At 43.5% G+C, this 27,023-nt stretch overlaps 1 protein-coding gene across 1 annotated transcript in view; it reads left to right on the top strand.

Moving 5' to 3' along the window:
* Nucleotides 1-27,023, top strand: part of naaladl2 (N-acetylated alpha-linked acidic dipeptidase like 2) — a 590,615-nt gene that overhangs the window by 383,506 nt on the left and 180,086 nt on the right. Inside the window, exon 7 of the mRNA XM_079574900.1 lies at nt 2,457-2,589. Within this exon, the coding sequence (XP_079431026.1) occupies nt 2,457-2,589 (133 nt within the window). The remainder of the gene's footprint in view (nt 1-2,456; nt 2,590-27,023) is intronic.

The raw sequence follows: 27,023 nt of genomic DNA, 5'->3' as shown, positions 1-27,023 counted from the left end.
ATCTAAAGCCAAACTAGAAAATCATGACTTTACTACTCAATAAAGTAGGACTTAAATTACATTGTTGAATTGCTATTACATAATGCGGCTCAACTTGGACGGTGATTTCCAAATCACATAACAGCTCAAAACAATCTTCCTTCTAGTCATTTTATCGTACGACTTCCATGTTGAGTGACAAATGATGCCCCTTATCTCAGTTAGATTGATCGTCCTCCGACCTGAAGGTTCAAGCTTCAATATCCGCTCCCATCGTTCCCTAATGTCTTTGCCTCCAACACCTCCTTTGTAGCTTTAAAAAGTATTGCAACAATGAACTGGAGCAATATGCAATTATATAACAATATACAACAATTTTCAAAGAGCTAGTCGAGGAAGTGTCAAAATAAAAATGTCAAAAGTAATCTACGTATATTCTGTGCCTCTTTCCGGCTGTGGTCGTGGACATCACTCATTCACAGTGAAATGCTCTGGAGAACCCGCGTCTATATTTGTCCACAGAATTGGATTTAAAGCACTGTGAGTTTTGTGGTTTGTTTGAGCGTGGCAGCGTTCCAGGTGGGGTCGCGGTCTCCATTAGAGTTCTGCGGTTTCTGCTGTTCGCTGCACGCCGAGGAGACCCAGTTTTAAAGGACAGACGTGACGGAGGAGTGACCGCTGCTGTTACACATTCAGTAAATATATGGAGCAATGACACCGGCCCAGGAGTCACAGCAGCGCGGGGGCTATAAATAAAACCAGGCCTGGTGGAGATTAGACGGACTGGCTCTTTGACTGTAACTTTTTTGTTTAGCTTGAAATAATGTGGTCTCATCACAAATGTGTTCTTTAATCTTATAATGAGTCATTGACATTTTTTATTTATTTTTATTTTCCAATTTACGTTCCAGTCCTGAATAAATCGAGTGTAAACATTAAAAAAAGCTGATTATCACCTTGAGAATAGTATCACTGCTGACCTACGCTCAGTTTTCCATATTTTTTGCCTGAAACTAGGGCCGTGTTAGCACAACAAGATGTTTGCAGTCGTGACGGTGCTTCAGTCAGTCTCCCCCAGGGGAAACTGAAGTTACAGACACCATAGTAGAGTGAGTGAGTAATGTTTATGTATACAGCACCATTCAAAGACAGAGGTCACACAGTGCTTTACAAAATTACAAATAGAAATACAAAGTAGGTTTTCAGTTTACTCTTAGTAAAATCAACACAATCAAGTAAGCGCAAGGAAAGCAGAAAATCGTTCCAGAGCGTCTGGAAGGAGCGATCTCTTTTGGTCTTGTAATGGGTACGAGGGACCATGAGAAAAGTTTCTGATCAGTGGTTTCGCTCAGGATAATTTCTCTCCTTCATTTTGAAGGACAGGTTTGAAAAAAATCCGTCATGAGCAATTTTTATCCTTCATGAATTAATCTCTCATAAGCGTTTTATTTTTTATTTTTATAAATGTATATATATATATATATAGGCTTCATGTTATTTATGTGAGATTGCAGGATAAATGGAGCTAAACTAAACCTGATCTGAACAGTTATGGTACATTTTGCAACAGAAATGTGTATAAACTTGTGCGTAAAAGTCTCAGAGGAGACGAGTTTCAGAGCATCACCTGCTTATAGATATCAAGGCTCAGATTACGCTCATACAAATGTAGGGTGGAGGTTATTATTTGCATTTTTTTTCAATTTTAACGGAATGTAAGAGACAGTGGGTGAACGGGACAATGTTTACCAGTTGCATCAGTGCACTGCGCACGAGAGACATAGATGAGCTCGTCCTGAGACTTACGTGAGAAGAGCGGCTCCACATGGGAAGGATGTTACTAGCCTTTAACCGCGTTTGCATCGTGGTTTTCTTCCCCGTGTCTTTAGGGTCTTAACTTTCTTTATATCTTGATATTCATATCCAGGCAACCACACACAAAAACGCAAGTGTGTGCCTGTCTAAGAATGTATTAGTAATTATGATACTTCGCTAGCATACTTTTTAAAGATAATGTCTTTACATGTTCTTCAGTTTAGTTTTGTCTATGACTGAGTGAATGTATGGCGCTTTGTGACCATGTGAAAGGCGCTATACAAATAAAGCTCTTCTTCTTCTTCTTGTTCTTGTGTGTGTGCCAGGGTCTGTTACGGCATGTGGACACAGCATGACTTGGTCCATCTGAGAAAAAAGTATCTGTCATTGTGGGGAATATCATAAGTCGCGGCTCAAAAACGCAGATCGATAGATTGAGACAGAGACAAAGATTAAACATAGAATCGACCAAAAACGAGCTGAGACAGACGTCAGGCGGTGTCTGTTTCGGAAGGCTGGTCACAGAGTGAGGAATCCTCTCGCTGCTGTAATGATCTCCATCACGCTGTGTGGATTTGGTCTAGCTATGATTCACCATCGCGCAGTGGAGACGATGTGACATTCTCCACGTGTTTGTAAGGCCTGTTTTCTCCTCTCCACAGCTGTCCCTCCTGTCAGAGCTTGGATTTGGAGCTGCCCTCCTGTATGTGGACCCCTGTGACGCGCCCCAGGGCCAGAGCATGTGGAGCCAGGCGTTCAGTGTCACGCTCAACCCGGGAGGAAACCCAGCGCGCGGTCAGTACCACTTTACGCTGCTGTGAAAATGTTTTATCCCTCAACACATGGCTATTTTATGACACAAAAAAGCAGCATTTGAAGAATCAGCTATGGCTTCTCAGTACAGTTCCTATAAGGCAGCCGATGGAGAGTCACATGATCAGCGGAGCTCAATGGTTCTCAATAAGACGCCTTTAGTAATGATCGGAAGGTCAGGGGTTCGAATCCCGCTTCCTGAATGTGCACACTGTCATTATGCCCATGAGCAAGACACTTAACCCACCTTCCCTCCAGTGTCTGCGTACATTGGGGTATGAATGAGAGTGTGAATGGGTGAGTGTCTGATGTAGGTGGAAAAGCACTATACAAGTTGAGAGGTTTTTTTTTAAGTTTAAATATTGCAGATGACCCCGAGTAACAAATGAAAAAGCTCAAGTATCACCAGTTGTACCACAGTTTCAACCACTGTTTTGGAATGTTGAGGTTGAGGTTAAGGTATATTTTATTTATCTCTGTACACTGCAAAATGTGAATATCAAGCATTGGCTTAAATGACTTGAATTGAGGAAATGTATCTTGTTTTGAGCGGTTTTGACTCATTTAGACACTTTTCCTGATCGGACCGAGTTTCCTTTGCTTGTTTGAGGACATTTCAGACCAGTTCTAGGGTAAATCTCGCTTGAAATAAGAAAGTAAAACTGCCAATGAGATAAGACCAATTTTCTTACCCCATTGGCAAAGAAAATGACCTGAAATAAGGACGAAATGTATCGAAACGAGTCAGAAACATCTCAGAACAAGCGAAATAATCTAGGACAAATGCCCAAGAACTTCTTAACTAGTCAAAACAACTAAAATGTGGATTATTATGCTCAAATTGAGATGTTTATACTGATCTAGTTAATTACTTTTTGCAGTGTAGGGAAATTAATTCTCTTCAGTTCATAGAACATGTGTTGAAATCTCTTTCGTTAGCAAATTTCTCCAAATCATCCTACAATCAGAAATGGGTTTATAGCTGGATGTTATATTTAGAAAGGTCTCATGCAATAAATCATGCAAAATCAACATTTTTCGCCTTTAAGCCATGTTGTAATGCTGGGTCTGAGTAATCCACATGAATCCCGCTCTCTTGTAAAGGACTGGCTTTGACAATCTTACGTAGAACGATCGTCAAACCACCCCCATCCAGGAAGTGCCCGACGTGTCCGCGCCGCCCCTGTAGAGTAAACATACACACTTGCATTATTTCATGGCACTGGGATTATTTTCCCTTCGCATTTCACGTGCCACGTCTCTTTGCTTTTGCCTGACACAATAACAAACAGCGCTGTGTGATGATGTCATCAGGCCGCGCTGCTCAGTTTACTTGCGCAGGTGTGAGGGCTGGCCAGCAGGGGGCAGGTGTGAAACCGAGACCTCTCCTTAATCGAGGCAAACTAGAAATCATTTGTACTTTCATGACTGTTCAGAAAACAGAAAATATTCAGCATAGAATATATAATAAAATAAAGGTGTTTTTTTTTAGTACTCAACCACTGAGTACAGAAGACGACTCGAATACCTTCATTGAAGACTTTTTTTTTTAAAGGCAACGAATAATTGTTTGAATAATCGTGATTTCAATTATGACTAAAATAATCGTGATTATTATTTTTTCAATAATCGAGCAGCCCTAGGTCATCATATACTCTACAGGCCTATAGTTTACTGTGGAATGGCTAAACTAGCATGCTGCCCTTTAAAGGAACAGGCCACCGTTTTCCATAGATACAGACGGCATCTCTGGAATCGGCCATATATGGTCATGTTTGAAAACAGTTAGGGGGGAAAACAATTTGGAGAAAAATCTAAACTTTCTCTAATTATTCAAAAAAATACTTTAACAAACACTGAATTGTGAATATAGTTTCTACTAAATAAAGATACAAAGACATGGAGAGGAGCAAAGTGGTTCAACAGGCCATAAATACATAAATAACAGAGAATGCTAACATGATGCTACATGTTAGCATCGGGCTAATGCTAACGGTTAGCTAGCGCTAGCTACAACTGCCGTTTTTTCACTTCAACTGAACAATCTGCTGTGAGAAAATATCCATATGGGCCGGATTTACATTTGACTAAAAAGAGTGAAAAATGGTGTTTCTCTAAAGATTCTATTTTCCCCCTCGGCGAAGCCACGCCCCCTTCTATGACGAGATGCCGTCTGTATCTATACTGAGATATGTTCTTACCTGAGCTTAGACGAGTTGATACGTACCTGTCTGGTCTTTGTGCCCGTGGAACAGCTTGATCCTTTCCAACTTCACCCCCGTTTGGAGCTGTAGGAAAATGCTGGGAGAGGCCGAATGCTAACAACATCTTTAGTAGTTGTGCTTGACTGAGCGCACACACAAAGACCAGACAGGTCCGCATCAACTCATCTAAGCTCAGGTAAGAACAAATCTCAGTATGGAAAACGGTGGCCTGTTCCTTTTAACACTGTTTTTTTTTCCGCTGCATTGATCAGTGCCAATCATTCAGTGGTTCTAATTCTGTATGTCCAGAAATGTCTCTTTCTCCCCTGTCAAAAAAGTCAAGGGACGAGTCACCAACATTTGTGCCTGTTTCGTCTTCTTCATTTCGAGAAAGTGGAGGAGCCTGAACGCATTTATGAGCAGTTTGGAACTGTTCATTAATTAGTTGTGACTTGGCAGGAGTTCAGCATCGTTCTTGCCCTTGGCTTCGCACTCAAACTGTAAAGAAACTGGACGGTTTATACGCGGCTGCGAATGCAAGCCTTGGGCAGGGTTATCCCAGGTGAACAACAGGTAGAGACGTTTGGGTTGGAATTGGCCTGGATTGGTCTGATCCTGCTGCGATTCACTGGGGAAGCTCTAATTGGATAACTGCACTCGGTGGGGGGGCGTCACTGTGTTAAATGTGTGCGCTGTAGGAGTCTAATGCAGAGAACAGGGACCCCCGCCGCTGAAGGCAGTTTACTGGGGATCATTTCAAATATGCATCTGTCTATCCGTGCTTCTTTAACGTCGCTGTGATCTCTTACGTATGAGGTAAAGCCTTTTTCATCCCACGTTACATAAGAATATTTTCAGTCAAATCCGTGTTAGTGCGGAGAGGGAGTGGATAAGTATGAAATCCTACGAGTTTGTTTGTTTGTAAAAGTCGTGGAAGTATACCAACTAAAGTCAATTTAAAAAATGGACAAGGTTTCCGCAAGTGTACAAGAAACTGCGTCCTTCTGTTTGATTCCAACAGGCATTTCTTTCATAATAATGACATGGCTCGACTTTTGTACTCCATACGTTAATTGAAAATGCAAGAAATGCTGTCTAAAAACCAGGGACTTGCTGTTTGTGACTTGAGACTTAACTTGGACTTGACGCCATTGACTCTCAATGACTTGCTATCTATTTGAGTGAAACTGTCGAAAGATCAGGATTCATTGCATGAAAGCAGCACATCTTTGTTTACAAATGGTAATTAGCCACATGCTTCCACAATTTCGTTGGCCCGCCATGTAGCTGACGCTAAATTGTCTGTTTAAGTTTGAGACGACACCTATCGGTCAGCCTATGCTACTACAGCCTTTGTTTGTTAATTTTGCAAAAAACAGAAAAATGTCCACAGTATTATGTACCACAGCTTTATGTTGAAGAGTAATTTTATATTTTATTTTTTTTGTACATCAGAGAAATTAATTTAGTCAATAGTCACAGGATGTGACGTTTGAGCCGGATGTTAGAGAGAGTAAAGCCGGAAAAAGTCAAGAGTCAAGAGCACGGCGATAAAATAATACTTTTTATGCCTTTAAGAGTCAATCTACCGCTGGTCTACTTGGCGAACACCGTAATATTAATTTTTGCCTTTTGTTTCTGTACAATTTGTATATTTGTGACGAAAATTGCTACGATAATGTCCAGAGTTTACAACTTAGCTCTTGTGTGTCTCTCTCGTAGTTTTCACGGTGTTCCACGAATTGCTGCTGTGCCAATAAATGTTTGTGGACATCAGTATGAGGCGTGCAGTCCTTTTTTAAGATGACCGGGGGTAGCTACAAGCCAGAGGGTGACCTGCTTTTGCGCCATATCTGATTAATACTAACTCTCTCCCATTCATTCTCAATGGTAAATATGGATGCAGTACACTTTTTGGACACCAACGTCAAATTGGGTGCGCTGTTTCACTCCTTTTGCAAAGTTAAGGAAACACTGTTGTGGCGTTTGGGTGTTTATCAATCACAGAGCGTTGTCGTCCACGCTGGCGGCTCACTGCTCCTACAGGTCGACCAGCAACATTGAGGATGGGTCAAATGCAGGGAGCAAATTTCTCTACAGAGAACATCAACTTTCCCAGTTTTCCAACGTTTATTGTAGGTTGTTGACATCAACAAACATACATGTTAAAAATTGACTTATAAAAGAATTTATGCTGAACTGACACTTTCAAAATGATCAAATGTGGCATTTTCTTTGAGTGAACAAATGAATGAGGTAAAGTCACTACTTTCGGCTACTGTAAAACTAGGATTTTGCCATAGTTAAAGGAATAGGCCACCGTTTTTACATACTGAGATATGTTCTTACCTTAGCTTTGACGAGTTCTTTAGGACCTGTCTGATCTTCCCCCGTGCCTTCAGTCACGTAAACACAGCGCGGCGTTAGCATTTAGCCTCTCCCTCTCTCCTCTATAGCTCCAAAACAGGTCAAGATAGAAGCTACCAAGCTCTTCCACGTTTTCCCTATTTAAATATGGTTACGTGAAGTGTTACACTACAAAGTATAATACACAAAATTAAACAATGTGGATTTTCTAAGCGGATAAAAGGAGGGACTATATTGTAAGGCGTAATAATACCAGGAGTAATTTGTCATCCGCACAGTAAAGTGAAGATTACTGCGCGGATTTCGAACTACTCCTGGTATTATTACGCCTTACAATATAGTAACATTTGTTTTAATGTAGCATGTTATTTGCGTAGATAGACTCAAATGCAATATATACCCAAAAAATAAAATTAAGTAACTATTATTATTTGCATTTATATGTGTTTCACACTTGACTCGCCGTATTTGGCCCGCGACCCACAGGCACTTTTCACTTTGGCCCTCGGAGACAACAAGTTTGGGCACCCTTAATTTTGAGGTTATTTTCCGCAGCCACACAGAGCCCAGTGACAGCGGGACTGAAGGCTTTGCAGAATCTACTTTGAGCAGGGGTGAATCTGGGTATACAGGGGCTGGGGCATTACAGGGGAACCACTGACAGAAAAAACTGCAGAAACTAACAAACAAAAATAAAATTATTATTATTATTTTACATGTATCTTTCTGACTGCAGGGAAAAGCAACTCATGTTTAAAGGACTCTGTTGCCATTTGGTTTTTTTTTGGAGTAGGCCCCCGGACCTCTCCTTAAAATGCTGTCCCAGTAATTTTGTACATAGACTGGAGCATTTAAAATCTATATCTTTTACATTTAGTGGGGATTTAAATATTAATGCCAAAAACACAAACAACCTCAGATTTTAAAGAAACATTCTGTCAATTGATGAAGACGGCACGAGGGCAAAGAAGAGCAGAGTCCAATTGACGTCAAACAGAGTCCAACTTGAGGCTTGGTGGTTTTACATTTAACGCTTTATACAAGTAAGAATAGAAAGGCCTTTTTAGCCCAATATCGTACCAGTACATCCCTATTAAAAAGCATTAAATTTGACCTGCTACTGCCCGCATAAACCCTGGATTTTGAATAATTGTGAATACTAGACCTTGGCATTTGACATTTTGCTTTTTAAAACTTAAGAGTAATATCTGTGAATGGAAAGAACACGCGGACACAAGCTTTTAGGCCCAGGGTTAGGAAAATCAGTCACCCATTATTCGGATGAAGGCCTCATTTTTGTGAGTTTATTGTCCACAGTTGTAGTTTTGTAATCCTAAACTTATCACAAAACCCCAAAACAAAGCAGCCTGTACGGAGCGCGATTTGTCCCTGTCTCACCGCGAGTGGAGCAGTGACAGATGCTGGACTCACTGGTGTGAACCGCTGCTCTGTTAATCAGGATTTAGGCGCATCAGACTCGGTCTCTGTCTGTGAGCCGCTGACGGAGAGGCGCGACTGACACATGAGACACTCGGCTGGAGCGCGGGAGGATCGAGGAGCGGGAGGAAGCAGCCGTATTTATTCATCTTCTGCAAACTCGACTTCACGGGCTTTTTCACTGCTTTGTAAGTTCGGCTAATACTTCCATACGTTCTAGTGTTCACAGGCCATATGTCCATTCTGGAAGAGCACAGAACGGCCACTGGCTCTAGGGCCACTGGTTTGGCCTCTCAATTTTCTCCTTAACCTCCAATCTAACGCCTTAACCGAGCTTTGCCCAAATCTAAAAGCTCAAAAGAAAAGCGAGTTAGAAAAACGAAAGCGAGGATGAACACGGGACAAAAATATGCCGTAAAAGCAACAAAAATGTGACAAAAACGTGGCATAAACATGACAAAAAACAACAAAAACATGACAAAAAAAACAAGAAAGAGACAAAAACACAGCAACAAAGCAATGAAAAAAGCCACAAAAAAGTGATAAAACACAATGACAAAGCCACAAAAGTAATGAAAAAACAACAAAATCCTGACAAAAAGTTGCAATTACTCTTGTAGGTCTTAGCTTTCCAGTTCAGGAGCTTTTAGATTTGGGTAATGTCAATATGTATTAGCTGCGGTATACAAGAATGTAGTGTCATTTTCCAAGAGTGATTCTGCCGAGCCTCTGCAAACATATGTCCGCCCTCACACTTAGTCCCCCTCATGTTCGAGCTGTCGCTGCGCAGTTTGTCTTTGTGTCCGATAAGTGCTAATGTTACTTACTGTACCGAGGCAGGACACAGCTGTGAGGAGAGAGAACGAGGAAACGCAGGAGGAGAGAAGCTGACACACATCTGCTCTGTGTCACTGTAACCGCCGCCGCACTGCAGCTCATGTTACAACACGCTTTCACAACACGCTTTCGCCATTTGTAACGGCAACAGTAAAATTATACAATGAAGTCGAGGCGTTGGGTTAGTCCTGAGCCGCCGCGACTGAGCGCACAGTCATCATGGATAGGGCTGGGTACCGTTAAACAGTACCTACTTGGTACCGACCGAAAAGCTCCGGTAGGGGGCGGTATCGAAAAACCTTTTTTTTTCGCTGCTAATTTTCGGTACTTTTTCTCTCCAAACGTCAATAAATGATCCACAGTGAGTCTAAAAAAGCCTGAACTCATGAGCAGCTTCAGCACAAAGGCAGAAGCAAAGCTATAACTTAACACTTCAGTCATTATCAGAGATGGCAGAGCCGCGGACTGAGCCAGGACTAAGCCAGGACTAAACCAGGACTTATAGTAAACTGGTTAAAAACCAGGACTAAACCTGGACTGAATAAGAAACTAGACTCTTAGACAAATAGAAAAGCAGTGACAACGAGAAACACATGGGCTTTACCTTTAGCTTTACCTTTAGCTTTACCTTTAGCTTTAGCCCCGCAGAGCCTGAAGTTACTGCTGTTGTTTAAACTCCAGCTGCACCGGAGCGTTTGGGATCAAAGATTGTCTCTGGAAAAGGCGAGGCTCACTCTGCATTAGCCATGTTTGGAACAGTTATGGTGCTTTGTCAGTGACAGAGTGAGCGCTCTCACTATGTAACAGATCTGTGACGTGTGAGGAGCTTTCACTGTGGAACAGCTCAGTGAGTTTAGAAAAGTTTATCTTCAGTAAACGGTGCCTGATGTGGATCTGGTCTGTTCCTGCAGCTCAGGAGGTAATAATGTCCAAACTCTCTTTTTATCACTGCTTTAGTGGGAATTCTGCTCAAAACATGAAGTTACAGGTGACGCTGCTGCTCCTGTTTTCTGATGTGCCGTGTTTGTGCCAGTTATGCACAATACATTTTCATGTACAATTTAAGGAAACAAAAATACAATAAGACAACACCACACATAGATACGCTCACACACTCACTCACTCACACCCCCCCTGTCCCACCCCTACTGTCCTCAGTGTTCTTAACTTTGAAAAGCACTGTGTACTGAGATCAGACCCAGATATACATGTAGGGAAATTATAATTGACCGGAGTTTACGGATGGCTGAGGCCAGGCTAGGAAAATGAATTTAACCAGACTTCATCTGGCGCTCTGAAATTGCATATTGGACACAATGTGGACACAATTCGTACATTTAGGGCTTTTTTAATTATTGATCGTACATCATGCAGGGGTCAAAATGATGGTACAAATACAATGGTTATCCTACATCTGGCAACCCTGTGAGGGGGACAACCAAAAGGGCAAAAAGCTCATAGAAACTGCCCAGAACTGCAAGTATTGTTGGCGCCTGATATGGGTTTCTCTTGCCTCATAGTAAAAAATTGAATTTCACCACTCTAATGAACAAATGTGTGTATTTTCTGTTTGACTTTGAAACACGTGGAATTCTCTCCAGACTGCATCTGAATGGAGCAGATCGAGTTATTTTCCCAATCACGCTGTGTTGTTTATTTAGTCCCATAGTTTTATCGCAAGGCCACTGTGTTCACCCTCGAGGGCCTCTGTTTAAAAAAACCCATTGTTCCCCCATTGTACGAACCCCACCCCGCGCTCGTCCTCTGCGAGTTTTCAACCCTCATTTCCTGCGCTCCCTCTGGTTCGCCGCCTATTCCCTGCTGCCCTCGTCCGCTTCCTCGGCTCGTGTGCGCTTTGTCCTTTCCATTTTCTGGGTTAAACAAATGAGAGCGTTTGGTCACCAGCCCGTGATTGCTCTGTTTGCCTACTCCGCGTGCCATTACCCAGCAGCCCTTGCGTGTGCGTGTGTGTGTGTGTGTGCGCACCCGTGTCGTGTGTCGTCTAATATAATTGCGTTAACCTCCGTTGCTACGTGAACGCTGCCGTGATGATAGAGACAGCCGCTCTGACAGGTTGCTCCTCGCTCGGGGTCCCCAGGGTTATTTAGAAACCTCTGCTGGATTCAAATGAAGCCAATGAATGGGAAATGGGCGCATTAGCATATTGATTTAAATGCTAGTTCACTACCTAAGGTCTACTCTGCTGTTTGAAACGGACAGCGTTGATACAAGGCGGAGAAGAGACACGCCACTGGGGCTAGTTTGGGCCTGTTGTTGAGCTTTCTCATTGTAATTGTAATTGTCAATCCAGCTCATTATTCCCCCTTTTGTGTTGAGAAATATCCAGGGGTGGCTAGTTGATAGCTCAGTTTTATTTCTGTATTGAAATATATTCTTCATCCTCGCCGAGACCGATGTGGAATGTGTTGAAAAAGGTCCAAGCTCAGAATCAGGCGTGTTTTTGAGAAATTGGTTCCTGAATGTTTGCGAATGTCAAATTATGAGCAAAATTCTCTCTCTCCCATTGATGCTGAAGATGATAAAAGGTGAACATTTGATATTAAAATGAGTCATTTTAACATTTTGTGACAGTGTGTTTGTTGGCACATGTTCAGTCTTAGAAAATTCTTCCTTTTTGATGTTTTGAGAGCAGTAAAATACTCCGGAGCACTTAATAATAGCATGGTCATTAGATGAAAAACACATAATCACACGCCGTAGTCATGTGTACCTTGCAACAGTATATATATATTGCAAGGTACACATGAGAACAAATCTGTCATTGAACTTTATAGGTGCATTATGCAACTTTTTATGGAAAAAAAGTTGATATTTTTGCATATTTTACCTTATAGTGACCCCCGTGGCTTTGTGAGAGGTCAGCATGGGGCCTTTACTTTTGATCACGGTGGTCTCTACAATGCTCCAGGATCAATTGTTTTGTAGGTTTTCTGGTGAGAGGGTCCGTCAGCAGTGAAAATCTTCCAAACAGTTGATCCTGGAGCGTCCCAGAGATCGTTGTGATGCTACGTAAAGGCGCCATGCTGACCACTCATACAGCCGCTGGGTCAATGCAAGGACAAGTTTTTGTCTCCACATAAAAAAGCTCCATAATGCGCCTTTAATACATGGAAATGTGTAGCCTCTGACGTAACTGCTGTAAACTTTCGAGCTAAACTATAGAACACGGCCTAAAACTTGATCGAAAAATAGCGTCGCGTCTGCTGCTGTCATGTTTTGTTATTGTCTTTTTTTTTTTCTTTTTTATCCGTAAATAGACTACAAGCTTCCGTATATCGAATAGCGCGTCATCATCTTGCCGTCTCTTCTCATTCTGTGATTGGTTCCCAAATCCATGCAAAAATTTCGGCCATGGCCCCCAGGCTGTTGTGCAGCACAAAGCAGCCTGCCGCTAGCCAGGTTAGGAAATGTGATTAATTATCCATCCATCCATTTTCTTCCGCTTAATCCGGGGCCGGGTCGCGGAGGCAGCAGTCTGAGCAGAGATGCCCAAACTTCCCAATCCACTCACACCTCCTACAGCTGTTCTGACCCTGAGGTGACACCAGGCCACAGAGACATAGTCCCTACAGCGTGTCCCAATAGGACATGCCTGGAACACCTCCTGAGGGAGGCGACCAGAAGGCATCCGGAACAGATGCCCGAGCCACCTCAGCTGGCTTCTCTCGACGTGAAGGACCAGCGGCTCTACTTCAAGCTCCTCCTGGGTAACTGAGCTCCTCATCCTATCTCTGAGGATGGGCCCAGCCACCCTGCGAAGGAAGCTCAAGTGGGCCGCTTGTATCCGCGATCTTGTCCGTTCAGTAATTACCCAGATCTCATGACCATAGGTGAGGGTGGGAACGTAGATCGATCAGTCAATCGAGAGCTTTCCCCCGACTCAGCTCCCTCTTCACCACGACAGACCAACACAGTGGCCGCATCACTGCCGACTGATTCATCATAAAATTACAAAATACAAAGAGTGTACATTTTCAGGAAACACAGATACTAAGTTTTGACAAGAATTGTGTTGTGCATTTTGGCTCTTTCTGCACATATACTGGCAATGATAGTCCAATGTCAGAGGACCTTTTTCAAAACATTGAGATCTTGTTCAGAAGTACTTACAGTAACTCTTGGATTTGCTTTTTGTCCATGGTTTCAGTGAATGAAGACATACAGTATCAAGGAGAAGTGGCTTATTCAGAGGTTGCCAAGCTTCTGCCATAAAGTACCACAAGATCTAAAGCTAGTCCAATTCGAATGAATCAGGCCTAAAATATGCTGTAGTTCCTAACAAGGACTAGCCCAGAAGAGGACAAAAACATAAATAAAATGGTCTCTCTGTTGAACAAAGACTAGAGGAGTCTGAGGGCCACACAGAGCCGTTTTTTCCTATACGCAGATTACCAAGTTGCGTAGGTCCCCGTATCTCACTCACATTGTTGTTGTGGTGTTGTTTTTCCCTGACAGCGCTCACTCACTCTCCGCCTACACATATAACACCAAAATGGAGCTTCTGCTGAAGTGGATGAGCAGGAGAGACCTTGCTCCTTCCCCCATCACCCCCAAGGCGCAAGTGCTTTTCCACTCGTGCCCCCACTCGTCACTGTTCGTGTCACGCATTCATTTCGAGTTAGACTATCTTCTTATTGTCTGTTGCAGATTATTAGTTGGAGAATATGAGTGTGCAAAGCTGTTGTTCGGATTTGTCTCAAATGGGAGTTGAATCCACACAGGTCTCATGAGCATAGTTAATAATAATAATAATGCATTGGTTTTATATAGCGCTTTTCTGGACACTCAAAGACGCTTTACATTGCATTATTCATTCACTCCATACCCGGTGTTGGCAAGCTTCTATTGTAGCCACAGCTGCCCTGGGGTAGACTGACAGAAGCGAGGCAACCAGTCTGTGCCATCGGCCCCTCCGACCACCACCAACCACTCACTCACTACATTCGCTAGGCTTCCTGGTGTTACTAAACGGTCTCCCATCCAAGTCCCGACCAGGCCCTTCCCTGCTGAGCTTCCAAGGTCTGACGGGATTGGGCAGAGCAAAGGCGGTAAGAGTTAGTAACTCAAGTTCTCCGAATATGCTTGGTCTAAAACAATGAATTGTCAGGCTAATTCTCAGTGGTTAAATAAAACTAACCAGTCAGGTGCAGATTTCAATTTTAAATCAGTGGTTCCCAAACTGTGGGTCAGGGACTAGAGGTGAGAGAATGTGACCATTTAATAATAAAAATAATAATAATGCATGTTTTACATAGTTTTACATTTCATTCACTCCATACTTGGTGGTGGAAAACTGCTATTGTAGTCGAAGCTGCCCTGGGGTAGACTGAAGCGAGGCAAGCAGTGTGCGCCATAGGCCCCTCTGACCATGACCAACCACTCACTCACTACATTCGTTAGGCTTCCTGGTGTTGCTGAACGGTCACCCATCCAAGTCCCGACCAGGCCCTTCCCTGGTTAGCTTCCATGGTCTGACGGGATTGGGCAAAGCAAAGGCGGCGTGGCCCCATTTTAAAAAGTGGGGGACAAGAGTAGTCCTACAGTCTGACAGTGGCAAATAGTTAGTGCTTCTCACACAATCTCACTCAATTGAGGTCATTATGTTCCAGTTCTGCCCTGCTCTACTGCACAGCGGGACTGTTTTCGTACGGGTTCGCTCTTCACCTAGCCTTGGGATGCTAACTGTAGGGCCCCCCCAGTGCATTTTTGCCTAGGGCCCTCTAAAGGCCAGCACCGACTCTGGGGTCACATGACACAGTTGGAGAGCAATGCGGTTTGAGAAATACCGTTCTATTGTACTGTATATACAATGTATTGATTTCCTATAGCTTTTGAGAAGGTGGATTAAAAGAAATGGAATAAGCTCTGTAAGTGTGGGTGTGGATGACCTCTTTTTCTTGTTCTAGGTGAAAGTAAAGTTACCGCATTAGTTTTGAGACTTTCTTTGGAGAATGTGCTGTGCGTTGGTTGTGCTGAGGCGTAAACCTGGCTGCTTTCATTAGAGCTAATTGGCCCGACTTAGTTTAGTGGGACAGAGCTGCGGTAGCATTAGCATCAGCCCCAGTGAATTATGCATGGAGGTTAAAGCTTCTCACAGCGTCCCTTATGATTTATTAATGTCCAGTTACACACAGAGACGTGTTGAGTATGAGGCGCGCTCACCAAAAGATGAGAAGAGGTGCGCACAATGGAAACTGTGAATTTTTACAAATATGGAAATCCCATTTTTTAAAGCAGTCTCACGCCAAAAGCAGCACACTTTGCATGAAACGCAAGTGACTTTGGGGCAATCAGACTCAAATATAAACCAGACGAAAAAGCTTAATTTATCAGCTCAATTCTACTGTTAGTGGCATAAATAAGCAGTTTTACCTTTCAGACTGGGAAAATAAAACCAGCAACAGTGAATAGAGACCCTATAGCCGACCTGTTTCTTTCAAACACTGTATTTTCCGGACTGTAAGTCGCTCCGGAGCATAATTCGCACCAGCTTTGGCAACTACCTGGGTATGGAGGCGTAACTGCACCGTTGACGAGCCTCTCCCGGCAGCATTGTCCAAGCTCTCATTTGCAGAGTTGTTCCTTTAGCTGTGGCCATGTAGCTTTTAGCCCACGATTAGCTTTTTCGTTTTCTTCGTTGCAGTGAGAGTAAACTCCACTTTTCGCCAGTCCAAGCGAAACTTTCTTTCTGCTGCTCGATAACCGTTTCTAACATGCACAGTGGTACAGGAGTAGCAGACACTGGTACACAAGCCTAGAGCGCCCTCTCGTGGCGGCCAGTGTGATGATAACAAACATGAGAAATTATATAATATGATATATAAGTCCGGACAATATTAGCCTGGTTTTACCATACCCTCGCATTCATTTCGTCCAAGGGTTTGGAACTGCTCAATTGAGCTCGGAAAATATGGTAGCGACATGATGGAAGTAGTTTGTAAAAGCAGACATGTGAACTATTGTTGTTTACATTATCGTAACCTCAAAACCTCAAAGTTGTGAAACACGCCAACACAAAAATCAGCAGGATTGACGTTTGTGTAGATCAAAAATGTATTTATGTTTACATGCAGTCAATAATCCTTTCAAAACCGGAATATCCGCAACAGCCCAGGCGCGCAAGGCCATGTATTTGGTCATATACATCCCCACTGAAAGGAACATTCATTTGTGTTCTGCACATGTTTTACCTGCAAGGAATCTTTTGAGAACTGTTTGCGCCTTCTTCGCGTTCTCTCCTTTTGTTGCTGAAGGCCATGAGGTGTGTGTAGTGTCACGTCCTTCTGGTGGGTCAGTACCAGCACCAAAGGGCAAACAAAGGCGACTGCTATCGGCCCTGGACCGTTCAGCATCTGCTCCGCTGCTGTCTTTGGATACAGGAAGAAAAAGCAGAAATATGACACTGATTTGCGTCATGATGTTCTCCGTGCATCGAGGTTAGGTGTGGATATCCCAGTTGAACATAATGACCATGTACAGGCGTAACTGTCTGCTCAGGCGGGTTTTTCCAAAAGCAGAACGTTGACCTTTATCTGAATATTGACGGCATGTAAACGTAGTCATTGGGCCCGATCTTGTGCATCAAAACGGAGACGATAGCGTGACATTTTGCGCTCAGTAGGAGCACTTTGTGATCTTGCCACTCCAGACTTAGCGCATTTAAGTGGGAGGAGACCCAGATTTTCCTCCAAACAGATCGACTCCGCGTCCAGGAGAGTGGTTGTGTGGGAGTGGGGGGTGAACATGTGCTTTTGTTTTGCTTTGCGTTCACGGCAAGCGCGGCCGATCCACGCCATAGCGGACGCTGTAGCTCTTTTTCTCTCGAGACGTGAACATGGTTTAGCTCATGATGGGGTAAATAAAGTTTTTAGTTTGACCTGTGAGAGTCTAAGGCTTAAGAAAGAACGCAAGACAGCGCAATGTAAACGAGGAAGTGAATGTCAGCCGTGTTTCCATCAGTGCAGTCGCCTCCTCTTGTGACGCCCCCTCACAGGTGGCGGAGGCGAATGGCACATATAGCGCCGCCACTTGGAAAATAATTTGCCAAGAGCCTGCGCTGCCCCGTGCACCGCCACAAGATCTGGCCCATTGTGTCCAATCCAATCCACTTTATTTGTATCGCATATTTAACCAACAAAAATGTTTCCAAAGTGCTGCACATGAGATCCTAAAAACAGATACAATACTTATTAGCTCTACCACACAAAAAAAAGATTAAAAATAAATAGATAAAAAAAAGACTAAAACATGCATAAAACAATAAATAGTTCGTAAAAAACATTAATACAAATAAAATAGATAAAACAATAAAATAATTAAAAACATTGAATAAAACAATAAAACCAACCAGATAAAATAAATAAAAGACACAGGGACCACACAACTCACGCGGTGTTAAAAGCCTGAGAATAAAAATGGCTCTTAAGACGAGATTTAAAACACTCCACTGTGGGGGCCGTTCGAACGTGGGGGGGGCAGAGCGTTCCACAGCTTAGAACGCTCTGTCCCCTCTGGTTTTACGCTTTGTCTTAGGAACCACAAGCTGTAGCCGGGCCTCAGACCTCAGAGCGCGCGCCGGAGTATAGATTGGGATGAGGTCTACAATATACTGAGGGGCCAGTCCATTCAAAGCTTTAAAAACAAACAACAACACTTTAAAGTCAATTCTAAAACGTACAGGTAGCCAGTGCAAAGAAGCTAAAATAGGGGTGATGTTCTCGCGTTTTCTGGCTCCTGTTAAAAGTCGTGCTGCTGAGTGTTCTGTCGTTAATCTACTTGTATTGCATGTAAGTTTTGAGCGGAATTCCCTTAAACTGATACTGCACTAAAAAGAGAACACCACACTCTTCCCCGACTTCTCTTCTTTCCCTAAGTACTTCCCGTTTCTCCAGTGCCTCTACTTTAAAGTTAGCACGGGAGTGGGTCGCTTTGGTGCAGTGGACCTTCAAATTGGTTGTGCTTCTCCACGTCTGCCGCTTTTTTTTTTCTTTTTTTTTTCACTCTGAGGTAATAGACATGCAAATAGCGGCGGTGTGAGCACATATCCGAGCCGTGTCCCAGCGCTAGGTCAATAACATTATGGAAATGTGCCAGGGCTCCTCCGCGCTGCCTGTTTGAGCGGGATAACAAGGGGTTCCAATGAGGCTGTTAGCCTGTTAGCCCGTTAGCGCCGCGCCCTGACAGAATGGGGCTGTTTGTACTGTCACGCACACCACTGTATCAGCCGGGGAGCAGCAGGGGATGGAGGCGAGGATGCGGCGGAAAGAAAGGGGGGGGGGGGGGGGGAGCACAAAGAAGGAGTGATCAAAGTATTGCGCGGCGCTGTTGTTCTGTCGACACTGTTTACCAAAGCTAAAGGTGTGCAAACAAGGTGATTGCACCGACGCACTCTCGGTTAAACTGTTTCTGTTTGGAGAAGTTAATTGCTCGGCAAAACTGCGATCCTACAGAGTTGTTGTTTGTGTGTGTCTGCGAGTAATGAACTTCTGCGATGTGCAAACTGAACTGCCACCTGGGATTTGCATAGATGAATTCAAATAGTTGCCGGTGTCAGTGGCCAAATGGGCTGCTGTACAGAAAGAGCAGTTATTAGTGTTTTAGCAATAACTGAAATGTGATTCGTTTTGTGATGAATCTCAGAGCGATGCTTCCATCATTGACCAAACCTTGAATTCGAGAAACACAGAAGAAGAGATACAAGTAGATTCATCATTTTAAAACAAATTAAGGCGAGACACTGCAGGTGAATAGGGAAAAAAATAAATGTAGAGATTTCAATTTGAAACTTTTGCTGAACATTACAGATATTCAATAAACTAATCATCAGTGAAAAAATCTGAGGGCCCCTCTGAGCCGATGACCCGCTTTAAGACACGATAACTCACAAAATGAAGCAGACGAGACAGTCACGTGACCAGCTGTTGCTGACAGAGGCTCCGACGCAGCATCTGCTTCAGGAAAAGTGATACAAGCTCCGGAGCGCTGAGTTTTTTTGGCCATCACTGCTCTTTACAGCATCCACACATGTTTCATCTGCCGTCCCTTCCACCACCTCTCCTGACCACACCCCATGCTGCTCCCCCTCCGACATAACAAATGAAGCTGTGTATTGTGGCTCCTGTTTGCCTAATTGCGTGGCCGTGTCGCCGCCGCTCTCCAGGCGCTCCGTCCCCCCAGTAGATGCTGCTGCAGAAGCCGGGTGTAAGAATAGAGTCCGGAGGGAGCCGTGCGAACATCTGTGTCTCAGAGCACAAAGCCCACGAGACGCTCACAATAAATAGGACGTCTCTGAGAAATCCACCGGAGCAGGTAGACGCACACAAGTATGAAATATGTTTTTAAGGAGCATATGGTTAACCTGGCAATTACTCCTACGTTTGTACACAGCAGCTTGCACTCATTACACTTGAGTAGGAATGTGCTGCATAATTATGTTGTTCTGTTTGGAAGAGTGCACTTTTAAAGAAGCTGTAAGTGTGCTCCTATAGGACGGGCTCAGGCGGCTCAGGCAGTGTGCGGAGAACAGATCCACACTGTCGCAGCCAGGGACCTCCCGTTATTGTTCTGTGATCAGAATGCTGTTGTCTCTAAGCCCTCACTGCTCGTACTGGATTCACCGGAGCCCCTCGCAGTGCAAACCCGTGGCTCCCACAAAATGTATCATGATGCATAAGCCGGAGCGAGACAAGCGGGTGGATGTTTTGAGCTCTTGAGAAGGAGACTCGTCGTACTGGTGTGAATTTGTCTTTAGGTCAAGGTCAAGTTTATTTGCAAAGTACATTTTTGAGAAGTATTGCTGCTCAGGGCTGTACCCAGGCCCAAGGCTGTAAAAACGAAACATTATAAAAACAAGCAAACAAAAATCCTGCTTGAATAGTGTGAAAAGCAAAAAAGTGGGTCTTCAAAAAATACTTAAAGCCACACCGCGTAGATTTTTAGCTAATCAATAAAATTGAAACACAAGCATTTAATGACAGATATTTCCATCATTGATAAAAATACCTCATAAATGTACAAACAAACTTTAATGAGAATCACCTCTCCTAATAGATACAGACGGCATCTCGTCATAGAAGGGGGCGTGGCCTCGCCGAGGGGGAAAATAGAATCTTTTAGGAAACACTTATTTATCACATACAAAGAAAGTGTAAATCAGGCCCATTTGGATATTTTCTCACAGCAGATTGTTCAGTAGAAGTGAAAACACGGCAGTTGTAGCAAGCGCTAGCTAACTGTTAGCATTAGCCCGATGCTAACATGTAGCATTCTGTTAGCATTCTCCGTTATTTATGTATTTATGGGCTGTGGAACCAGCCACCAAGGGGGAACTATATTGTAAGGCGTAATAATACCAGGAGTAGTTTGAAATCCGCGCAGTAATCTTCACTTTACTGTGAGGATGCCAAATTACTCCTGGTGTTATTACGCCTTACAATATAGTTCCCCCTTTTATCCGCTTAGAAAATCCACATTGTTTAATTTTGTGTAATTATACTTTGTAGTGGAACACTTCACGTAACCATATTTAAATAGGGAAAACGTGGAAGAGCTTGGTAGCTTCTATCTTGACCTGTTTTGGAGCTATAGAGGAGAGAGGGAGAGGCTAAATGCTAACGCCGTCTGCGCTGTGTTTACGTGACTGAAGGCACGGGGGAAGATCAGACAGGTCCTAAAGAACTCGTCAAAGCTAAGGTAAGAACATATCTCAGTATGGAAAAACGGTGGCCTATTCCTTTAAGGTGGCGGTCCCAGGAGCCGTATAGCAAATAAATATTCTAGAAACAGCAAATGCTCTCTGTGATTTGTGCTGCCTTCAGATATATAAATGAAACAAGCTTCATGCCCTCTGAGCAAGGGCGTAGGTTTGGTTTTACTATTGGTGGGGACACTTTACCCATCCTCAAAAAACGAAGATAATGCCTCTCGACTTGTCAAACATCGTCACATAGGCATATTAATATGACTCTTTGTTGTAGTTTTGTTTTTATTAGTGAAAATCTGTCTCTAAACTCCCCGTGTTGCCCCTCCCCTCACTGCTGCGCTCAGAGAACATGGCACAGACTCCTCTCCCACTTAACTTGTTAATAAAATAAGTTATGGAACGGGCATACCGACCATTTTCTGATCGTTGTTGAGTGAAACATCCGACATAAATAAACTAGAAACATCGCGTGTTTCCGTCGGACACGTAAATGCGTCTCACGTAAGGCTTCATAAAGAGACAGAAGCTCCGTCGCGACCCGAAAATATGCATTTCTCCGCGAATATTTGACCAATCAACACGAAACAAAAAGTGTCGTGATGCCGATCGTCCTCTCCCAAGCCTAAAGTGCCACATCTGAGTCAAGTCTTGGTGAAAGATCACACAATGTGAATGAAGTTGGTGGGGACAACTTAGCCATCCTGAAATATTGATGGGGACATGTCCACACCAGTCCTTCAGGAAGTTACGCCCTTGCCTCTGAGCGTATTATATTGTCCTCAGCAAAAAGTTTACCTGCTTCTCAAACGTGCTAGTTTTTCATACCGTTATCACTCCTCGCAGCCATGATAAATAAAGGTCCCGTTAAACGATATCCTTCGCATTTTCTCCGCCTCAAATTTTGCTCACTGCAGCGAAATTGCCCCGTTTAGCAAATTCATTAGATCTCATGTGTTCAATTGCGCTGCATGTGTTTTGACGACTCTTCGTAAATCAGGCCCCAAGTCTGAGAGATTCCTTTCTCCCAATAAACAGTCCAGTCTTTCTAGAAGCAGCCTATCCATAAGTCTTCCTCAGCACCTGCGCTCTCCGTCGGCCCTGTAATAGATGCGTCATTTGTCTCACTGTTTCCATTCTCAAAGACTCACTCCGGCCCGTTTGCGCGATCAGCATTCAGAAGCCGTTAACCTTGATATTGTGCGCATCTCCCTCTCGACTCGTTACTCCTCTTCTGCTCATCCGTCTGTAACAAGCCTTGTTTTTCCTCCGCAGGGTTTAGCCTCGAAGTGAGCGCGATTGAATTGCAATAAGCGCCGGGGCCGAATTAGCAACCAAGACGTCTTTCCCTCCGCTTCCTCCCGACCAATTAAGCTGTTTTCCTCCGGTCGTCCTCCGGTGCGTTCAGGCCTTTCTATACCTCGCGCAGTGCGGTTCTTCTGGGGTGTGACCTGCGTTTAGGTCTGGCCAAAGCAGTTGACCCGAGAATGAATGCAAGCAGCATGAATGCGCAATAAGCAAGGAAGTCAAGGCTGGAGAAGATGAGGAATGAGTAAATGATTGAAGATAAAGTCTGATTCAAATACTTCTGACTGGTACAGAGGTGAGATAGTAAATATTTGGGTATAAGAAGAAGCCCAGAGGAAGACCAAAGAGGAGATTAATGGATCTAGAGTGAAACAAAGTAAATTGGATTGAGAGAAGAGGATGGAAAGGAAGGGGAAAAACCATCTGGAACTTTGCTAACAGCCAATCAAATGTTAGAGTTTTGTATCACAAGCCGCGTTGTCACGACAGGAAGGACCGAATTAACCAGTATTTTGTTTATCGGTTTATTTGGTTGGGACATTGCATGCTGACCTCTTAACTCCCACTAGAACCAAGCACGTTTTCTCCAGTTTGACGTCTCCTAAAAGCTTCTTGAAAATAAGCGCCAAAATAGCGATGAAAATGAGACATGATGCGCGGGTCGACCCGAAACCCACGGTCAACCCGCGGGGCCCGTGGATTCGGTCGGGTCGGGTACCTCAAACTTCGGATGCAGGTGGGTCGGGTTACAAAGCGCACTTTTTTGGTTTTGTCCTTATATTGTTGGCTTACTACATACAGTGCATTCTTATCCATAAATGCCACACAAAGCCGGCTGTATTTTGTTGGATGCTTTGTTTCATGGGGTAAACGTATCATTATGTTATGTTAGCATGTTATGTTTAGATGTCACCTGGCCTATCGCCTCTGTATGACTTTGATCACCGCTACAAATGCGTCACAATAGCCGTGCCCATGAAGCATCAATAAAAAAGCATCAACAAGAAGCAAGGTGAAACTAATATAAAAGACACAGAATGTTGCTAACCTGAGGAGGGCAACTTCTTAGCGTCAGGTAGCCTAAAGCTGCTCCACTTTAGTCCAAATTCTGTTTACTTGACAGAAAGACTCGTCCATGACATGGTTGAAGTAAAGCCTCATAGTTTCTGCTCCTTGTTTCCTGATAAGTCCATTCACGATTTTAACGGTTCCTCACCGGTGCAGTAGCAAAACAAAGCATCAAGTGCTAATTCTCCTGTAAACTCGCGGTCACGTGGCGCGTTTGAGTGATATCCAGCTGCAGCGTGACTCATGCAGCAGTTTTTTTAGTGTGTCCGCGGGTCGGGTCGGGTCGGGAAACTGAGAGGCTTTTCTCCAGGTCGGGTGGGTCGGGTTTAAATTACGGCGGGTCGGGTTGGTGCGTGTCAGAAAAAAAGCCGACCCGCGCATCTCTAATACCCTCGTACTCATTTCGTACAAGGGTCTGGAACTTCTCAATTGGGCTCCGTTATCAGGTGGGAGGGGTGAACTGAAATGATTGGATCTGATTTTCGCCAGCGTTCGGTCGTGACGTATGTAATGCACCTGAGTGATTGAAGCAGCTATTATAACTCTATAATAACTATGTCATAACTCTGTCATAACTCTATTATAGCTCTATTATAACTCTATCATAACTATTCCTTTCGCATTCCAAGGCTTCTATTTCAGTTTCTGGATATTTGGAAGCCGAGGCAGAACGGATTGAGCTTCCTTTACTTTCGTATCCGCCGCCATCGCCAAACTACAACCAGCAAATGTGGCGCTAATGCTTGACGTTACCTACAAGCCCCGCCTCCCCCGCTCGCTGAATGGTAGGTTGAAAATCAACCGATGTAGCGCATGAGATCAGACCCAGACGTAACATGTAGGGAAATTATAATTGACCGGCGTTTACAGATGGCTAAGGCCTGGCTACAATAGAACAGTTACAAAAAACGAAAGCGTGGCAAAAACATGGTCAAAAGCAACAAAAAGGCGGCGACGGTCTAAGCCAGGGGTAGGCAAGTTTTCTTGGTGGAGGGATGATTTTCTACATTGTAAATAGACTGAGGGCCGAAGCCGATGATTATTAGCCCAAAGTAAAGCACAACACTGGAAAAATGACCATCTTAAATTAGCTAAATGACTTCAAATTGATTCAAATTCTTCTACGTTGAATTTGAGTCGGTTTTCTAATCCAAGATACAAATGCTAGCGCCACTGGAACAAGAATAAAACCCACTTGAAATCAGACAAATAATTGATTTTCATGTGAAATGACACAATAAATGAGAATAACTACTACTAGAGGTTTTATCTCGTCTAAAACCAGACCAAATTTACTCAAGCCTTGGATTTAATCTCTTAATTCAAGTAGATTTATGTTATTCCTTCCTTCAAACGATTCTTTTTCCAGTGCACTTCCTTCAAAATGCCAGTGTTGTGCATAATATACGACCTAATTGGGTGCATTGACAGTGTTTCTACCTTTATTTCTCCCATTTATCTCTAATAGTGTTCAAAGTCCTCTCTGATTTGTGTAACAATGTTTCTCAAAATCATCTCGAGGGCCAGAGGTTCTGTGCTGGAGGGCTGGATTTGGTTCCGGCCCGGCCTGACGTTGCCTACCCCTGGTCTAAGCTTTCAAATGAGGCGTATAGGCCCATAGACTGAACTCTCCAGTCGAGAAGTTTTCGGAGGTAAAGCTGAATATGGAGAAGTCCCTGGATGCTGCACGGCGCTCGACCCGTGCTCCTCACAGTCGGCTCCAGCAGCATTAAAGAATATGTAATGTAGAGTCTCTTGATGGAGAACGCGCTCACACAATAAGGCTCCATTTTCCAGCGTGTTTTAGTTCCTGATATTGAGCGTACGCACATCCACACATCATCCTAAACAATAAGCTGCAGGGAAATGAAAAAGCACTCCCACATAAAGACCTATTTCTATTCGATGACAGTGAAACATTGGGAAAGGCATCGGGGGAAAGACATCTCATCGCTTTTAACGCAACAGGAGACAATCTTTCTCAAGCTGTTAGATATTGGATAATGCCATTATCATATCGATGCACGGCGGCCAAAATACACCTATTATAATGAATTTGCAGGAAGATTACTGTTGTTTGTTCAATCTCCGCACTTCATTTAATGGGCAGTGGCAGCATGATTTATGAGAGCCCAGAAAACCACCGATTTCCTTGTTTCCAAATACGCTGCATGCCGTTCGTGTCATATCCGGCTCTTCTCTCTTTGGTTTTTACGTTTATCAATCACGTTGATCAGGAATTGGAAGAATCCACCCCAGATCCCAGGCCACACGTCTTTGTAAAGAATAGGAAAAGGAAAAGTGTTTATAGGCTACAGTCGAAAAGTTATGGGTTCACTTTTGCCAAATCAATCCGTGATTTCACCCGCTTGATGTTGCTTTATTTTACTGTTCTCATAGTGTGTGTTTACAGAGGCTCGAGTTTCCAGGCTATTATCGGGAGTTTTTAGTACTCCGGTTTAGTCTTTGATCATATACACGCAGTTTCCCAATTATAAAAACCTGAAAATAGCAGTTTCCTGATTTTGCAGAAACCCCTATTTTCTGGCTGGGATTTTCCGTCAGTAACCGGGATATAACAGCATGTTTACACAACTTTTACGGTTTTAAGGAACTTCCCATTTTTGGCGCATGCGCCGTTCATCGTAAACAAACATGGCGGCGGTGAGTCGGAAGAGCTCCCGCACTGCAAAAACTAATGAACTAGATTAGTATAAAAGGCTCAATTTGAGCATAATAATCCAAATTTGAGATGTTTTGACGAGGAAAGGTGTAGTTGGGCTTTTGATCCAGATTATATTACTTGTTCTGAGATGTTTCTGACTTGTTTCAATAAATGTTGTCCTTATTTCAAGTAATTTTCTTTGCCAATGGGGTAAGAACATGGGTCTTATCTCATTGGCAGTTTTACTTTCTTATTTCAAGCGAGATTTCCCTTAGAACTAGTCGTAAACGAGCAAAGTAAACTTGAAGTAAAAAAAAAAGAGCAAAGTAAACTTGGTCAGATCAGGAAAAAAGTCTAAATGAGTGAAAACTGCTCAAAACTAGTAACATTTTCTCAATTCAAGACATTTAAGACAATGCTTGATATTTACTTTTTGCAGTGTGTTTCTGGAGTGAAGAGGAGACTCTGTTTTTTAATTTATTTTAACCATGAACAAACTAAAAGTAGTGAATATTTAAGATGGAAAGAAGCATTGTAATGTGGATTTATGCGAAACTGTCGGTGACAGTATCAAGGCGGCTGGTTTTACGCCGTACACAGAGGAGTCGACCACAACACAGAGGCGGATTCAGTTTTTCCTCCACTATCTATTAGTAAACTCCATCAGCTCCACCCACTCACACCAGCCCCGGCTTCATACCTTCTCCCAGGGTTGCCTGGTCTGCGTCAGTGGCACAGACAGACCCAGGAAAGGTAAAGGTAACGACTTATCCACAATCTGCCATTGCCATTTGGGTTACTGTGCATGAGT

Source organism: Gobius niger, assembly GCF_951799975.1.
Source record: "Gobius niger genome assembly, chromosome: 17".
Classification (NCBI taxonomy): Eukaryota; Metazoa; Chordata; class Actinopteri; order Gobiiformes; family Gobiidae; genus Gobius; species Gobius niger.
The sequence above is the reverse complement of the archived record's forward strand: the minus strand, read 5'-3'. Positions and strand labels throughout refer to the sequence as shown.